Source organism: Lithobates pipiens, unplaced genomic scaffold (assembly GCF_037356315.1).
Source record: "Lithobates pipiens isolate NorthernLeopardFrog02 unplaced genomic scaffold, aLitPip1_a1.2 Scaffold_18, whole genome shotgun sequence".
NCBI lineage: Eukaryota > Metazoa > Chordata > Amphibia > Anura > Ranidae > Lithobates > Lithobates pipiens.
In genome coordinates this window covers 433648525-433666029 of record NW_027507758.1, presented here as the reverse complement: position 1 = coordinate 433666029, position 17505 = coordinate 433648525, and the positions used below count along the sequence as shown (strand labels likewise).

At 48.3% G+C, this 17505-nt stretch overlaps 1 protein-coding gene across 1 annotated transcript in view; it reads left to right on the top strand.

The window, feature by feature from the left end:
• Positions 1-17505, top strand: part of LEKR1 (leucine, glutamate and lysine rich 1) — a 265838-nt gene that overhangs the window by 172284 nt on the left and 76049 nt on the right. Inside the window, exon 7 of the mRNA XM_077488100.1 lies at positions 14112-14193. Within this exon, the coding sequence (XP_077344226.1) occupies positions 14112-14193 (82 nt within the window). The remainder of the gene's footprint in view (positions 1-14111; positions 14194-17505) is intronic.

Here is a 17505-nt window from a genome sequence, read left to right as displayed (position 1 = left end):
CACATAGCGGAGGAGTCCGGCGAGAAGACCCCCGAAGACGGAAGACCCCCGGCTGTGCAATAAAATATTTTTTCCCCCTGTGTTGTGTTTTTATTTGTACTTTATTTCACAGGTGAATGGGTAGGGGTACATTGTACCCCATACTCATTCACATAGGGTGGGGGGCCGGTATCCGGGGGCCCCCTTCTTAAAGGGGGCTCCCGGATTCCGATAAGCCCCCCGCCCGCAGACCCCGACAACCAACGGCCAGGGTTGTCGGGAAGAGGCCCTTGTCCTCATCAACATGGGGACAAGGTGCTTTGGGGTGGGGGGGCCGCGCGGCCCCCCCCTTCCCCAAGGCACCCCCCATGTTGAGGGCACGCGGCCTGGTACGGCTCAGGAGGGGGGGCGCGCTCGCTCGCCCCCCTTTCCTGGCCGGCCGGGTAGCATGCTCGGACAAGGGTCTGGTGTGGACTTGGGGGGAACCCCCATGCCGATTTTTTTCGGCGTTGGGGTTCCCCTTTAAGCCCATTCCAGGCGGCGGAGCCCGCGACGTCTCCTTCGCGGGCCCCGCCTACCTGTACACGCGCTCGAAATGGGCGGACTTTCCGAGCGGGAACAGTCCGCTCATTTCGAAAGTACAGCGGACAGGCCCACACACGGGCGGACTGTTCGCTCAAACACAGTTTCAGCGGACAGTTTTTCGGAATTTCCGAAAGACTTTGTCCGTCCAACTGTCCGCTGAAACTGTCCGCTGAAAGCCCACACACGAGCGGACTGTCCGCCCAAACACTGTTCAGCGGACAAGGTTGGGCGAACAGTCCGCCCGTGTGTACGCGGCCTTAGAGAAATTTTATTCTTTCAAAGCAAATACAGCAAAGCAGGGGATAAGCAAACTGGGATGATGTGCATGTGAGTGATGTCCTCCTTATCAACTGATTAAATCATTGGTTGTTTGAACACTGGCAGCTAGAAGGTTGTAAAGTGCACAATGAAAACCTGTGGCTTTCTGTAACTAAAAGGTAAACTTGATTCACCTGCTGATTTGTATACCATTTTTAGGCATTTTTCCAAGGCACCCCTGAAGAAACATCAGGGCACCCTGGTTGAAAAGGCTGTGTTAATGTGAAGAGGATAAGGTTAGTGTGGAGGAGAAGAGAAGGTTGTATGATAATGTGGAGGAGAGGAGTAGGTTGTATGTTAGTATGGAGGATAGGATAAGGTTGTAAGATAATGTGGAGGGGAGGAGAACGTTGTATGTTAGTGTGGAGGAGAGGAGAAAATTGTATGTTAGTGTGGAGGAGAGGAGAAGGTTGTATGTTAGTGTGGAGGAGAGGAGAAAGTTGTATGTTAGTGTGGAGGAGAGGAGAAGGTTGTATGTTAGTGTGGAGGAGAGGAGAAAATTGTATGTTAGTGTGGAGGAGAGGAGAAGGTTGTATGTTAGTGTGGAGGAGAGGAGAAGGTTGTATGTTGGTGTGGAGGGGAGGAGAAGGTTGTATGTAGGTGTGGAGGGGAGGAGAAGGTTGTATGTTGGTGTGGAGGGGAGGAGAAGGTTGTATGTTGGTGTGGAGGGGAGGAGAAGGTTGTATGTAGGTGTGGAGGGGAGGAGAAGGTTGTATGTTGGTGTGGAGGGGAGGAGAAGGTTGTATGTTGGTGTGGAGGGGAGGAGAAGATTGTATGTTGGTGTGGAGGAGAGGAGAAGATTGTATGTTGGTGTGGAGGGGAGGAGAAGATTGTATGTTGGTGTGGAGGAGAGGAGAAGGTTGTATGTTGGTGTGGAGGGGAGGAGAAGGTTGTATGTTGGTGTGGAGGAGAGGAGAAGATTGCATGTTGGTGTGGAGGGTAGGAGAAGATTGCATGTTGGTGTGGAGTGGAGGAGAAGATTGCATGTTGGTGTGGAGGGGAGGAGAAGATTGTATGTTGGTGTGGAGTGGAGGAGAAGATTGCATGTTGGTGTGGAGGGGAGGAGAAGATTGCATGTTAGTGTGGATGGGAGGAGAAGGTTGTATGTTGGTGTGGAGGGGAGGAGAAGATTGTATGTTGGTGTGGAGTGGAGGAGAAGATTGCATGTTGGTGTGGAGGGTAGGAGAAGATTGCATGTTGGTGTGGAGTGGAGGAGAAGATTGCATGTTGGTGTGGAGTGGAGGAGAAGATTGTATGTTGGTGTGGAGTGGAGGAGAAGATTGTATGTTAGTGTGGATGGGAGGAGAAGGTTGTATGTTGGTGTGGAGGGGAGGAGAAGATTGCATGTTGGTGTGGAGGGTAGGAGAAGATTGCATGTTGGTGTGGAGTGGAGGAGAAGATTGCATGTTGGTGTGGAGTGGAGGAGAGGATTGTATGTTGGTGTGGAGTGGAGGAGAAGATTGTATGTTGGTGTGGAGTGGAGGAGAAGATTGTATGTTGGTGTGGAGGGGAGGAGAAGATTGTATGTTGGTGTGGAGTGGAGGAGAAGATTGTATGTTGGTGTGGAGTGGAGGAGAAGATTGTATGTTAGTGTGGATGGGAGGAGAAGGTTGTATGTTGGTGTGGAGGGGAGGAGAAGATTGTATGTTAGTGTGGATGGGAGGAGAAGGTTGTATGTTAGTGTGTAGGAGAGGATAAGGTTGTATGTTAGTTTGGACGAGGTGGGATTCTGTATGTTACTGTGGAGGAAAGGAGAAAGCTGTATGTTAGTGTGAAGGAGAAGATTTTATACACAGTACATTGTGTTTAGGGATAGTATTTGGAAATCCATACGGTGTAAGGAAAGGTGTTTAGAGAGCATTTTTTAGTCTAAGGAAAAGGTTGCCATAGATGTTAGAGGAAGATTGATTAGGTCGGAACGGTCTGACCAACTTTTAATTGTTTTGCCTGCTTTTTTGTTTGACCAACTTTTTATTGTTTTGCCTGCTTTTTTTCTGGCTAAACATGCAGAAGGGGGATGTACCGTATATACTCGAGTATAGGCCGACCCGAATATAAGCCGAGGCCCCCAATTTACCCCCAAAAAAACTGGCAAACTTATTGACTCGTGTATAAGCCGAGGGTGAGACATGCCTGTCCATCCCTGTGTGTGTGTCCGTCCCTGTGTGTCCGTCCATCCCTGTGTGTCCGTCCATCCCTGTGTGTGTGTGTGTCCATCCATCCATCCATCCCTGTGTGTGTGTGTGTCCATCCATCCATCCATCCCTGTGTGTGTGTGTGTCCATCCATCCATCCATCCCTGTGTGTGTGTGTCTCCATCCATCCATCCATCCCTGTGTGTGTGTGTCTCCATCCATCCATCCATCCCTGTGTGTGTGTGTCTCCATCCATCCATCCATCCCTGTGTGTGTGTGTCTCCATCCATCCATCCATCCCTGTGTGTGTGTGTCTCCATCCATCCATCCCTGTGTGTGTGTGTCCATGTGTGTGTGTGTGTGTGTGTGTGTGTGTGTGTCCAGCCTACCTGTGTCCCGAGCCTGTGTCCCGAGCCTCCGTCCCGTACCTTGCCTCCTTGCCTCCGTCCCGTGCCGTGCCTTGCCTCCTTGCCTCCGTCCCGTGCCGTGCCTTGCCTCCGTCCCGTGTCGTGCCTTGCCTCCGTCCCGTCCCGTGCCGTGCCTTGCCTTGCCTCCGTCCCGTGCCTTGCCAGGATCGCCGCTCTTCGTCGGCGCCTCGGCGGCCATTCTAAAATTCAAAAGCCGCGCCTCCGCCTTCGCCTGTGATAGGCGGAACACTGAATTTCCCAGCAGCCTGTGTTCCGCCTATCACGGACATCGTCTCATCCTCGTACTACGGACGAGGATGAGACGATGTCCGTGATAGGCGGAACACAGGCTGCTGGGAAATTCAGTGTTCCGCCTATCACAGGCGGAGGCGGAGGCGCGGCTTTCGAATTGTAGTATGTCCGCCGTCTGTCTGCTCGATACGCTGATCGAGCAGTCAGACGGCGATGACTCGAGTATAAGCCGAGGGGGGCACTTTCAGCCTCAAAAAAGAGGCTGAAAATCTCGGCTTATACTCGAGTATATACGGTAATAGGAAGTTAGAGCCATTTAGGAAGAGCTGTAGTCATTTCTGTGAAAATTAAAAATCACCAGCTACAATAACTGTAGCTGCTGATTGTTAATAAACAGACACTTACCTGTCCCAGGATCCAGCACTGTGCTTACCCGAAGGGGCATCGGGGACAGAAGACAGCTTCTTAACTGTGGGTTTCTAGCTGTAATAGCTTTTGGCTTCACAGCCGGGTGCCCACTGCACATGCACAGTCTTCTGGGACAGGTATCCGCTCCCCCTGCCTAAAAAATTGCCAAATGTGAAAGAGGAGGAGATGACGCTTAAACTGGAACTTCCCCTTTTGGGTGGAGAATACTTTATTCAGACAGGTTACCAACAACTAGTGATTTTTTCACAGGAAGTCATTCCCTATTTTGACAGTGAGGTCACTAAACGGATATCTCCTACCATTCTGCTCTCAGTAGAGTAGACAGCTAAGCAAGTTGGGTTTGCGGGTAAAACAAATTTATTTTTTTCCAATAAACTCCAGGGCAGTGGGAACCAGACAGATTTGCAGAGAGCTTTTTTTTTAATTCTTTGTGTAAGACATTGTGCAAATACAATAGGACACCCCATCTGGTGTTACAAATTGCCTGTAAAACACACAAAAAAAAAAGAATGGAGATGTAAAAAAGGTGGCATATGTTAGGAGGCACTTTTCGAAACCGGAGTTACTCCTGTGATATAGTGGATGTAGCATCCCTTACCACCCAGCCAACTCCTGTATATACATAATATAGAAAGCCTCTATGTAGACCCTGAACCTGGGATAATCACTGGTTTCAGAATAAATTAAACTAAGTCTACAAAATAACACAATACCCTCCATTCCCCGAGATAGGGGTAGCAAGGGGGAAACATATATATATAAAAACAGAAAATGTGTCTCCCAATGAGCAGGCAGAGAGATTTGACTTCTTGGCCTTCTCACCCCTACTTATGTCATTTGGCCACATGAATATTAATAGATAGTGATGGACGAACTTCCGACGGGACGTTTCGCGAACGCGAAACGCGAACGGGCACAAACGTTCGCGAAAACGACCGTTCGCCGCGGGCTCCATTGACTTCAATGGGAGGCGAATTTCGCAAACCTTTAGGTCGAATTTGCGGCCACGGGGTAATTATTAGGGGGTAGCACGTAGTCCCACCACCTGGACAATAGCATAATACATGTATGAGGTGAATTTGGGATCGATAACTACAAGCATTTTTTTTTTATTTGGGAAATTGTTCTGACAATTCAGGACTATGGAGCTAATGAAGGCAATGGAGGAGAGGGAAGGTCAGGGACCAGGGTAGGCAAACAAGAGGGTGCAGGAGATACAGAGCACTGACAGCAGCACCGTAATACAGAGCACTGACATCAGCACCGTGACATACAGCGCTGACAGCAGCTCCGTGACATACAGCGCTGACAGCAGCTCCGTGACATACAGCGCTGACAGCAGCTCCGTGACATACAGCGCTGACAGCAGCTCCGTGACATACAGCGCTGACAGTAGCTCCGTGACATACAGCGCTGACAGCAGCACCGTGACATACAGCGCTGACAGCAGCTCCGTGACATACAGCGCTGACAGCAGCTCCGTGACATACAGCGCTGACAGCAGCTCCGTGACATACAGCACTGACAGCAGCTCCGTGACATACAGCGCTGACAGCAGCTCCGTGACATACAGCGCTGACAGCAGCACCGTGACATACAGCGCTGACAGCAGCTCCGTGACATACAGCGCTGACAGCAGCTCCGTGACATACAGCGCTGACAGCAGCTCCGTGACATACAGCACTGACAGCAGCTCCGTGACATACAGCGCTGACAGCAGCTCCGTGACATACAGCGCTGACAGCAGCACCGTGACATACAGCGCTGACAGCAGCTCCGTGACATACAGCGCTGACAGCAGCTCCGTGACATACAGCGCTGACAGCAGCTCCGTGACATACAGCGCTGACAGCAGCTCCGTGACATACAGCGCTGACAGCAGCTCCGTGACATACAGCGCTGACAGCAGCACCGTGACATACAGCGCTGACAGCAGCTCCGTGACATACAGCGCTGACAGCAGCTCCGTGACATACAGCGCTGACAGCAGCACCGTGACATACAGCGCTGACAGCAGCTCCGTGACATACAGCACTGACAGCAGCTCCGTGACATACAGCGCTGACAGCAGCTCCGTGACATACAGCGCTGACAGCAGCACCGTGACATACAGCGCTGACAGCAGCTCCGTGACATACAGCGCTGACAGCAGCTCCGTGACATACAGCGCTGACAGCAGCTCCGTGACATACAGCGCTGACAGCAGCTCCGTGACATACAGCGCTGACAGCAGCTCCGTGACATACAGCGCTGACAGCAGCACCGTGACATACAGCGCTGACAGCAGCTCCGTGACATACAGCGCTGACAGCAGCTCCGTGACATACAGCGCTGACAGCAGCACCGTGACATACAGCGCTGACAGCAGCTCCGTGACATACAGCGCTGACAGCAGCTCCGTGACATACAGCGCTGACAGCAGCTCCGTGACATACAGCGCTGACAGCAGCTCCGTGACATACAGCGCTGACAGCAGCTCCGTGACATACAGCGCTGACAGCAGCTCCGTGACATACAGCGCTGACAGCAGCTCCGTGACATACAGCGCTGACAGCAGCTCCGTGACATACAGCGCTGACAGCAGCACCGTAAGCAGCCCCTGGAGGAAGTCAGCACAGCACAGGGATGGTGTGATCCCCTCATAATAAGAACCCCCAGGAGGAAGTCAGCACAGCACAGGGATGGTGGGAGCCCCTCATAATAAGAACCCCCAGGAGGAAGTCAGCACAGCACAGGGATGGTGGGAGCCCCTCATAATAAGAACACCCAGGAGGAAGTCAGCACAGCACAGGGATGGTGGGAACCCCTCATAATAAGCAGCCCCAGTAGAAATATGACACCGCTCAACCTCTTCAAAGAGGAGGGTAGGGGCATATAGTACGGTGTGCTTTTTTGGGTCAGGGAAGTGAGCCAAATGAATTAAGAAGGTCTGTGTGCTTGATTCCAAAAATTGTTTATAGACATATACATGGTCTACTGATCACATGTGTTGAATTCCTCCGAGATCCATGCCTCATTCATTTTTAGAAATGTGAGGTAGTTAACACTGTGGTGAGCTAGGCGAGTACGCTTATCGGTCACAATCCCCCCTGCTGCGCTGAACGTCCTTTCGGACAGGACACTGGATGAGGGGCAAGCCAACAGTTCGATTGCAAATTGGGCAAGCTCTGGCCAGAGGTCAAGCCTGCCCACCCAGTAGTCTAGGGGTTCATCACTCCTCAGAGCGTCCACATCGGCCGTTAACCCAATGTAGTCGGACACCTGACGGTCTAGGCGTTCCCTGATGCTGGATCCGGATGACACCTGTCGATGGGTCGGCTGAAAGAATGACCTCATATCCGAAGTCACCAACACATCTTCAAACCGGCCTCTTCTTGCAGGCGCTGTTGGATTGGTACCCGCAAATCCTTCTCTGGGAGTGGGAATTGCTCCTCTGCCAGCGCACGCAAAAGCAGAATGCAGCATTTCTCGAAGCAAGGCCTGGAAGTGCTGCATTCTGACAGCCCTCTGCGACGGCGGTAACATTTCCGCCATTTTGTGTTTGTACCGGGGATCTAAGTACGTTGCCACCCAGTACTGGTCCTTGACCCTCATGCTTTTTATACGGGGGTCCCTATTAAAACACTGGAGCATGAAGGCCCCCATTTGCACTCAAGCGGAAGGTATGTGGTGGTGGTGGTGTTGTTGGTGGTAGTGTCTTTGGGGGTGCACATAGCAGAGAGTGAAGAAGAGGGTGCAGATCGAGAGGATGAGGAGGGTGCAGAAGAATAAGGCTGAGTGAGCCACTCAACCAAGTCTGGTGCGTCCTTTAAAGTAATTGAACGCACCTTCTGCAACTTCCCACTTTGGCTCAAGGCTGTTGCTCCTGCCCTACCCCTACCACCCCTGCGGAAGGGCCTGCCTCTTCCTCTGCCTGTCATTTTTTAAATCACCCTGTGACAAAACTCTTAGTCCCTATACCGCTGAAGGACTGCTGCAGTATAGGGCAGCGGTCAGCAGTAGTGCACGGCAACCCTATGTATTGTGGACCGATAGCGGTCCTTACAGAACAGCAGACTGTAACGCACTCAGGCCTATGTACCGTAGCACCCTATACCAAGTTACCAGTCCTTATAAGAACTTTTGTGGACCAAGCAGGTTGTGTGTTAGTGATTAGCAGACTGTACGTCAGTCCCTATACCAATGAAGGACTGCTGCAGTATAGGGCAGCGGTCAGCAGTAGTGCACGGCAACCCTATGTATTGTGGACCGATAGCGGTCCTTACAGAACAGCAGACTGTAACGCACTCAGGCCTATGTACCGTAGCACCCTATACCAAGTTACCAGTCCTTATAAGAACTTTTGTGGACCAAGCAGGTTGTGTGTTAGTGATTAGCAGACTGTACGTCAGTCCCTATACCGCTGAAGGACTGCTGCAGTATAGGGCAGCGGTCAGCAGTAGTGCACGTCAACCCTATGTATTGTGGACCGATAGCGGTCCTTACAGAACAGCAGACTGTACTGCACTCAGGCCTATGTACCGTAGCACCCTATACCAAGTTACCAGTCCTTATAAGAACTTTTGTGGACCAAGCAGGTTGTGTGTTAGTGATTAGCAGACTGTACGTCAGTCCCTATACCAATGAAGGACTGCTGCAGTATAGGGCAGCGGTCAGCAGTAGTGCACGGCAACCCTATGTATTGTGGACCGATAGCGGTCCTTACAGAACAGCAGACTGTAACGCACTCAGGCCTATGTACCGTAGCACCCTATACCAAGTTACCAGTCCTTATAAGAACTTTTGTGGACCAAGCAGGTTGTGTGTTAGTGATTAGCAGACTGTACGTCAGTCCCTATACCGCTGAAGGACTGCTGCAGTATAGGGCAGCGGTCAGCAGTAGTGCACGTCAACCCTATGTATTGTGGACCGATAGCGGTCCTTACAGAACAGCAGACTGTACTGCACTCAGGCCTATGTACCGTAGCACCCTATACCAAGTTACCAGTCCTTATAAGAACTTTTGTGGACCAAGCAGGTTGTGTGTTAGTGATTAGCAGACTGTACGTCAGTCCCTATACCAATGAAGGACTGCTGCAGTATAGGGCAGCGGTCAGCAGTAGTGCACGGCAACCCTATGTATTGTGGACCGATAGCGGTCCTTACAGAACAGCAGACTGTAACGCACTCAGGCCTATGTACCGTAGCACCCTATACCAAGTTACCAGTCCTTATAAGAACTTTTGTGGACCAAGCAGGTTGTGTGTTAGTGATTAGCAGACTGTGCGTCAGTCCCTATACCGCTGAAGGACTGCTGCAGTATAGGGCAGCGGTCAGCAGTAGTGCACGGCAACCCTATGTATTGTGGACCGATAGCGGTCCTTACAGAACAGCAGACTGTACTGCACTCAGGCCTATGTACCGTAGCACCCTATACCAAGTTACCAGTCCTTATAAGAACTTTTGTGGACCAAGCAGGTTGTGTGTTAGTGATTAGCAGACTGTACGTCAGTCCCTATACCAATGAAGGACTGCTGCAGTATAGGGCAGCGGTCAGCAGTAGTGCACGGCAACCCTATGTATTGTGGACCGATAGCGGTCCTTACAGAACAGCAGACTGTAACGCACTCAGGCCTATGTACCGTAGCACCCTATACCAAGTTACCAGTCCTTATAAGAACTTTTGTGGACCAAGCAGGTTGTGTGTTAGTGATTAGCAGACTGTACGTCAGTCCCTATACCAATGAAGGACTGCTGCAGTATAGGGCAGCGGTCAGCAGTAGTGCACGGCAACCCTATGTATTGTGGACCGATAGCGGTCCTTACAGAACAGCAGACTGTAACGCACTCAGGCCTATGTACCGTAGCACCCTATACCAAGTTACCAGTCCTTATAAGAACTTTTGTGGACCAAGCAGGTTGTGTGTTAGTGATTAGCAGACTGTGCGTCAGTCCCTATACCGCTGAAGGACTGCTGCAGTATAGGGCAGCGGTCAGCAGTAGTGCACGTCAACCCTATGTATTGTGGACCGATAGCGGTCCTTACAGAACAGCAGACTGTACTGCACTCAGGCCTATGTACCGTAGCACCCTATACCAAGTTACCAGTCCTTATAAGAACTTTTGTGGACCAAGCAGGTTGTGTGTTAGTGATTAGCAGACTGTACGTCAGTCCCTATACCAATGAAGGACTGCTGCAGTATAGGGCAGCGGTCAGCAGTAGTGCACGGCAACCCTATGTATTGTGGACCGATAGCGGTCCTTACAGAACAGCAGACTGTAACGCACTCAGGCCTATGTACCGTAGCACCCTATACCAAGTTACCAGTCCTTATAAGAACTTTTGTGGACCAAGCAGGTTGTGTGTTAGTGATTAGCAGACTGTGCGTCAGTCCCTATACCGCTGAAGGACTGCTGCAGTATAGGGCAGCGGTCAGCAGTAGTGCACGGCAACCCTATGTATTGTGGACCGATAGCGGTCCTTACAGAACAGCAGACTGTACTGCACTCAGGCCTATGTACCGTAGCACCCTATACCAAGTTACCAGTCCTTATAAGAACTTTTGTGGACCAAGCAGGTTGTGTGTTAGTGATTAGCAGACTGTACGTCAGTCCCTATACCAATGAAGGACTGCTGCAGTATAGGGCAGCGGTCAGCAGTAGTGCACGGCAACCCTATGTATTGTGGACCGATAGCGGTCCTTACAGAACAGCAGACTGTAACGCACTCAGGCCTATGTACCGTAGCACCCTATACCAAGTTACCAGTCCTTATAAGAACTTTTGTGGACCAAGCAGGTTGTGTGTTAGTGATTAGCAGACTGTACGTCAGTCCCTATACCAATGAAGGACTGCTGCAGTATAGGGCAGCGGTCAGCAGTAGTGCACGGCAACCCTATGTATTGTGGACCGATAGCGGTCCTTACAGAACAGCAGACTGTAACGCACTCAGGCCTATGTACCGTAGCACCCTATACCAAGTTACCAGTCCTTATAAGAACTTTTGTGGACCAAGCAGGTTGTGTGTTAGTGATTAGCAGACTGTGCGTCAGTCCCTATACCGCTGAAGGACTGCTGCAGTATAGGGCAGCGGTCAGCAGTAGTGCACGTCAACCCTATGTATTGTGGACCGATAGCGGTCCTTACAGAACAGCAGACTGTACTGCACTCAGGCCTATGTACCGTAGCACCCTATACCAAGTTACCAGTCCTTATAAGAACTTTTGTGGACCAAGCAGGTTGTGTGTTAGTGATTAGCAGACTGTGCGTCAGTCCCTATACCGCTGAAGGACTGCTGCAGTATAGGGCAGCGGTCAGCAGTAGTGCACGGCAACCCTATGTATTGTGGACCGATAGCGGTCCTTACAGAACAGCAGACTGTAACGCACTCAGGCCTATGTACCGTAGCACCCTATACCAAGTTACCAGTCCTTATAAGAACTTTTGTGGACCAAGCAGGTTGTGTGTTAGTGATTAGCAGACTGTGCGTCAGTCCCTATACCGCTGAAGGACTGCTGCAGTATAGGGCAGCGGTCAGCAGTAGTGCACGGCAACCCTATGTATTGTGGACCGATAGCGGTCCTTACAGAACAGCAGACTGTAACGCACTCAGGCCTATGTACCGTAGCACCCTATACCAAGTTACCAGTCCTTATAAGAACTTTTGTGGACCAAGCAGGTTGTGTGTTAGTGATTAGCAGACTGTGCGTCAGTCCCTATACCGCTGAAGGACTGCTGCAGTATAGGGCAGCGGTCAGCAGTAGTGCACGGCAACCCTATGTATTGTGGACCGATAGCGGTCCTTACAGAACAGCAGACTGTACTGCACTCAGGCCTATGTACCGTAGCACCCTATACCAAGTTACCAGTCCTTATAAGAACTTTTGTGGACCAAGCAGGTTGTGTGTTAGTGATTAGCAGACTGTACGTCAGTCCCTATACCAATGAAGGACTGCTGCAGTATAGGGCAGCGGTCAGCAGTAGTGCACGGCAACCCTATGTATTGTGGACCGATAGCGGTCCTTACAGAACAGCAGACTGTAACGCACTCAGGCCTATGTACCGTAGCACCCTATACCAAGTTACCAGTCCTTATAAGAACTTTTGTGGACCAAGCAGGTTGTGTGTTAGTGATTAGCAGACTGTACGTCAGTCCCTATACCAATGAAGGACTGCTGCAGTATAGGGCAGCGGTCAGCAGTAGTGCACGGCAACCCTATGTATTGTGGACCGATAGCGGTCCTTACAGAACAGCAGACTGTACTGCACTCAGGCCTATGTACCGTAGCACCCTATACCAAGTTACCAGTCCTTATAAGAACTTTTGTGGACCAAGCAGGTTGTGTGTTAGTGATTAGCAGACTGTACGTCAGTCCCTATACCAATGAAGGACTGCTGCAGTATAGGGCAGCGGTCAGCAGTAGTGCACGGCAACCCTATGTATTGTGGACCGATAGCGGTCCTTACAGAACAGCAGACTGTAACGCACTCAGGCCTATGTACCGTAGCACCCTATACCAAGTTACCAGTCCTTATAAGAACTTTTGTGGACCAAGCAGGTTGTGTATTAGTGTTTAGCAGACTGTGCGTCAGTCCCTATACCGCTGAAGGACTGCTGCAGTATAGGGCAGCGGTCAGCAGTAGTGCACGGCAACCCTATCTATTGTGGACCGATAGCGGTCCTTACAGAACAGCAGACTGTACCGCACCCAAGCCTATGTACCGTAGCACCCTAGACAGACCAAGTTACCAGTCCTGATAAAGAGCTTTGTGGAACAAGTGAGTTGTGAATGATTAGCAGACTGCAGCAGAAGGGCAGCAGTCAAGTATAATATTCTTTCTATATTTGGAAGAAAGAATATTATACGTGTACAAGCCTATTACCGTACCACTGATACCAGTCCTGAAAAGAACCTTTGTGGAACTAATAGTAACAGCAAGTCTTTAAAATTATCCTCACTGCCTGACAACACTGCTTCCTGCCTGTCCCTATACAAATTGGCAAAAAAGAGTAGGCTGGAACGATTAGCTGGAACAGCTCTTTTGTGGACCTGATAGTAACAGCTAATGATGATGATGATGATGATGATGAAGAAAGACTAATCTGGCTGAGCTGTCCCTAAAATAGCAGCATACAGCGCTCTGTCCCTTTATCTAAACTGACAAAAGAAACTCAGGCTGCTGACCTAACACCTATACCAGTCCTGAAAAGAACTTTTGTGTACCAAATAGCTAGCGTTTTCTCTGTCCCTACTCCACACAGGATCCTTTCCCTACAGTGACAGAAGAAAGAATGTAAAATGGCCACCGGATCGGGTGTATTTATAGGTTAGGGGGAATGTCCAAGTGTCCATGAGCTGTCATGTCTCAATTGGTTGTCCTGTAACACATGATAAACGTGTCACGAAAGGTTAAAGTTCTTGTATACATTAAACACGTAAGTCCGCCGGGGCGAACGACGGAAAAAGGCGTTCGAACCCGCGGACGGCGAAAGTCGGAAATTCGCCGCGAAACGACCGCCGGGCGAACCGTTCGGCCATCACTATTAATAGAACTGCCCATTTACCAGTATAAATTACCACCATAGCTCACTCATGCTGTCGCATCTGAATTATTCTTGTGAAATAATAAGTATTTCCCATGAATTATAAATGATGAAATTGGTCTTCCATATCAGTAAGTATTTAATTTTATCATACATGTACTGATACAGAAGACAGGTTTAATTATTTCTAACTCATGGGAAAATCAAATATTTGTGTTATTACTGCAAAATAGGCTGCAATATCACCTAATTCATTACTTGGTATATGTATTTTGCCTGTGCTCCCGGCAAGCGGAAAAGTGAGTTGTCTGACAGGTGCTCCTTATCTTGGCAGAAATTCTCAGCAATCTACGTTAACAATTCCTGCCTACTGTTTAGACATAGGAGTACACCTTCTCTGTTTTCAAGTAAGGGCAATTTGTAATGTGATGGTGTAATTAGAAAAATTCAACCCATTAATTATAATGGTTTTCTTTCACACAGATTTCGAGCAACAGTTGGAAACATTAGGACTGAATTTCCAGAATGTAACTAAAGAAATGCAACATCACAAGGACATTTCCATGTAAGCCTCTTTCTTTTTTTTTACTCCTAAACAAACAGCAGCATACAGGCGTTGCTCTCTATTCCTGACACCAGCCAGCCACATTAGTAATATGCAGCTGCTGACTCCGAGACATCCGTTGCTTATGAAAGGAACACCAGATGACCTATGCTGAGCTCTCCAACGGTTACTTTGGGGAATGTTTCACATACACTTTCCTTTTGTATATATTCAGACTCATTCAGGGAGGTAATGCAAACAGCACAGCTGAAGTACAAATCCTACTAATTCATATTAACTAACCCATTTTCAGCTCTGAATACGAGTCATACTCACTACCATAGAATTCTAAGAAATATTAGAAGGCTTGTTAGACTGTTCTATAGGTGCTTAATATTTGAGTGGTAATTATCCAAGGTAGCCTTAGCCTAAAGCTGACCATACATTATACAATTTTATTATTCAATTTACCTTCAACCATGTAGAACAAGGACCTGCCTGATTGCACTCAAATTGAAAATGTTCAGGTTTGACCTCCTATTATATGGTTTTGGTAAATCTAAAGGAAAATTGTATAAGAAAATGGTATAATGTATGTCCAGCCTAAGCCCCTGTACACACGGTCGGAGATTTCCACAACCAAATCCGTCGGATTTTGTCCGTCAGATTTTGTCTGTCGGATCTTGTCCGAAACTGTTGCATACACACGGTCGGACTAAGTTGTCGAAAAATCCAATCTTTCAGAACATGATGATGTAATTTCGTTACCATGGGACTACATTCAGGCTAGTAGCCAATAGCTTTGATGTAGGAATTTGATCTGAGCATGCGTGGCACTTGGTCCGATTAAAATTCTCTACACATGATCGGATTACGTCCGACCGGCCCAGTTGGTCGGGAAATATTTCCAACATGTTGGGAAAATTGGGTCCGACGGAGATTCGGACGGAATCAGTCCGATGCATACCACACACAGTCGGATTATCTGACGACGCGGTCCGATAAGACGCATGCCGACGGATTCTCTGACCGTGTGTACGCGGCATTAGAGGATACCATAGGTGTACAGTAAGTCCTCTACATACGAACATTCAACTTACAAACTTTCACAGATGCAAACGTGTTCACATGTCCCATCCTGTAAAGCTGGCTACACACACTCAGTTTTTTTTCGTTCAACCTAGCAGGCTGAACGAAAAAAATGTCTGATCGCTGTACCAACACACACAATGTTGGTGCAGCGCTCTCCCCCCGCTGTGAAGAAAAGATGATCCGCACTCCGGTGATTGCTCTTAAAAAATGTTGTATTTATTAAAGAGGAAGTAAACTCTCCCACTCTGATGCTTCTCTTCATTTAGTCCATTATAATAAGTAATTATCAGACTATAGCAACTGTAATCCAGCCCAAATCGCATATAACTTACTGTTTAAGGAAACTTTAAAAAACTTGTTTCCAGGGTTTAGGCAGCGCCATCTTAAGTATTGTTTTTTTAGTCCACAGTGGAGTGTATTTCCGCCCTTACATTGAGAACTTCCTGTACTGTTAACCAAGCCTCCTTCTCAATCCAACGTTTCTATGGCAACCCTGCTTCCCTGTTCATAGCAGACTTGTTTTATTTCATAGTATTTACTTGTGCTGATGTCTAATGTTTACCTTTGTCAGTCTTATCAGCTTCAGCTGATAAGACTGCAGTAATGGCCAAGTTTACACTGCATGTCATGTCACATGGTCACATGGTGTGTAGGAGGAAGCCCTGAATGATTCTGAAGTCTCCTGGGAGTTCAGTGTTGGGCCTAGAAAGTCCTGATAACAGATAGATAAGCACATAGAGAGTGTGCCGTAAATCAGGGGAGATCTGGGCATGCTCAGTGACTTCATTCTAAAGAACAAAAAGGATTACAACAATACTAAGCAAGTAAGGAGATATCTACAAGCAGTGTTCATTAGGGTTTTTTATGCTGATTTACATAGGACAAAGTTGTGGGGGAGGGTTTACAACCACTTTAACAAGCCACAGTGACCAAACGCAAATACGAAAGGTTGGCGCATTTCAGCCTATAAGGCCTTAGTCTCCCCCCGCTGTGTCTTTGTGTTCTGACAGGGGAACCCCAGAACCCTGCCAGAACAGACTGATCTGGGCTTGCAGCCTTTGTCTACAAGCGCTGATCTTTGCTGGATTTACGAACAAGTTGAACTTACGAACAAACTTCCAGAACGGATCTCGTTCATAAGTAGGGGCCTCACTGTACAGAGCAGCTGGACCATACATGCTCATTTGTGGAGAGGGGAGTCACCTGTTACCCCCAGGGCTGGCGTAATCCAAGAGGAAAAAAATTGCAGTCTGTATTTCCATAATGTATATATATTATCTGACATCATTAACCAAATGAAACAAGAGAGAAGGTTTGTACTGTTGAAAGGATACATTTTTACACAGGTATAACTAGGAAATAGTTTCTGGTAAAACGGCAAAAAATACATGTTGGGCTGCGCAGTTTGCTCCTAACTGAACAAACGGCAAGACATGCAAAAATTGAAAGCACTTTTAATATGGACAAAGACCTGTTTGCAAATGTACTTCATTTTTACATGCTGGAACTTCCTCAAAGCTGTTGAAGGAGGTTAGACCATGGCACCAGGCAGTGGATAAGGGGTGCTCTCCTGAAATACAAGTCCTCTTGTTATGCCTACATGTATCATTGAAATATTTACAAAACGGAACTTGATTTGAAATGCTTGATTTGTAATTCTCCCAGGCTACTTTTGTGATTTACACACCTCTGCGATACTGCATAGCCAGAAAGATGATTGCACTTTTTTCTTTACTATTTCGCTGTCCAGTTTAACAGCTTCTGATTCACCATTCGATAACAAAGCTGTAGGTGGAGAGGGCACATGGGAAGCTTCAAAGCTGAACCAGAAATTAGTGGTGGTGTCAGTGCAGGCAGTGTGCCACAAGGTAATCACAAGACTTACTGAACATATTTCAGTGCAAATCTTTTAGAAAAAACAATTCTCTTATACCCCGATCAGTCATAATATGATGACCCGACTTATATTGAGTAGCTCCCCTTTTTGCCACCAAAACAGCCCTGGACCTCTGAAAGTATGCTGTGGTATCTGGCACCACGCTGTCAGTAGCAAATCCTTTAAGTCCTTTAAGTTGCAAGGTAGGGCCTCATGGATCAGACTTTTATTTATTTATTTCAACACATTACACAGATTCTCGATAGATTGAGATCTGAAAACTCATTGTTTTGTTCCTCAAATCATTCTTGAACCATTTTTGCAGTGTGGCAGTGCACATTTTCTTGCTGAAAGAGACCACTGCC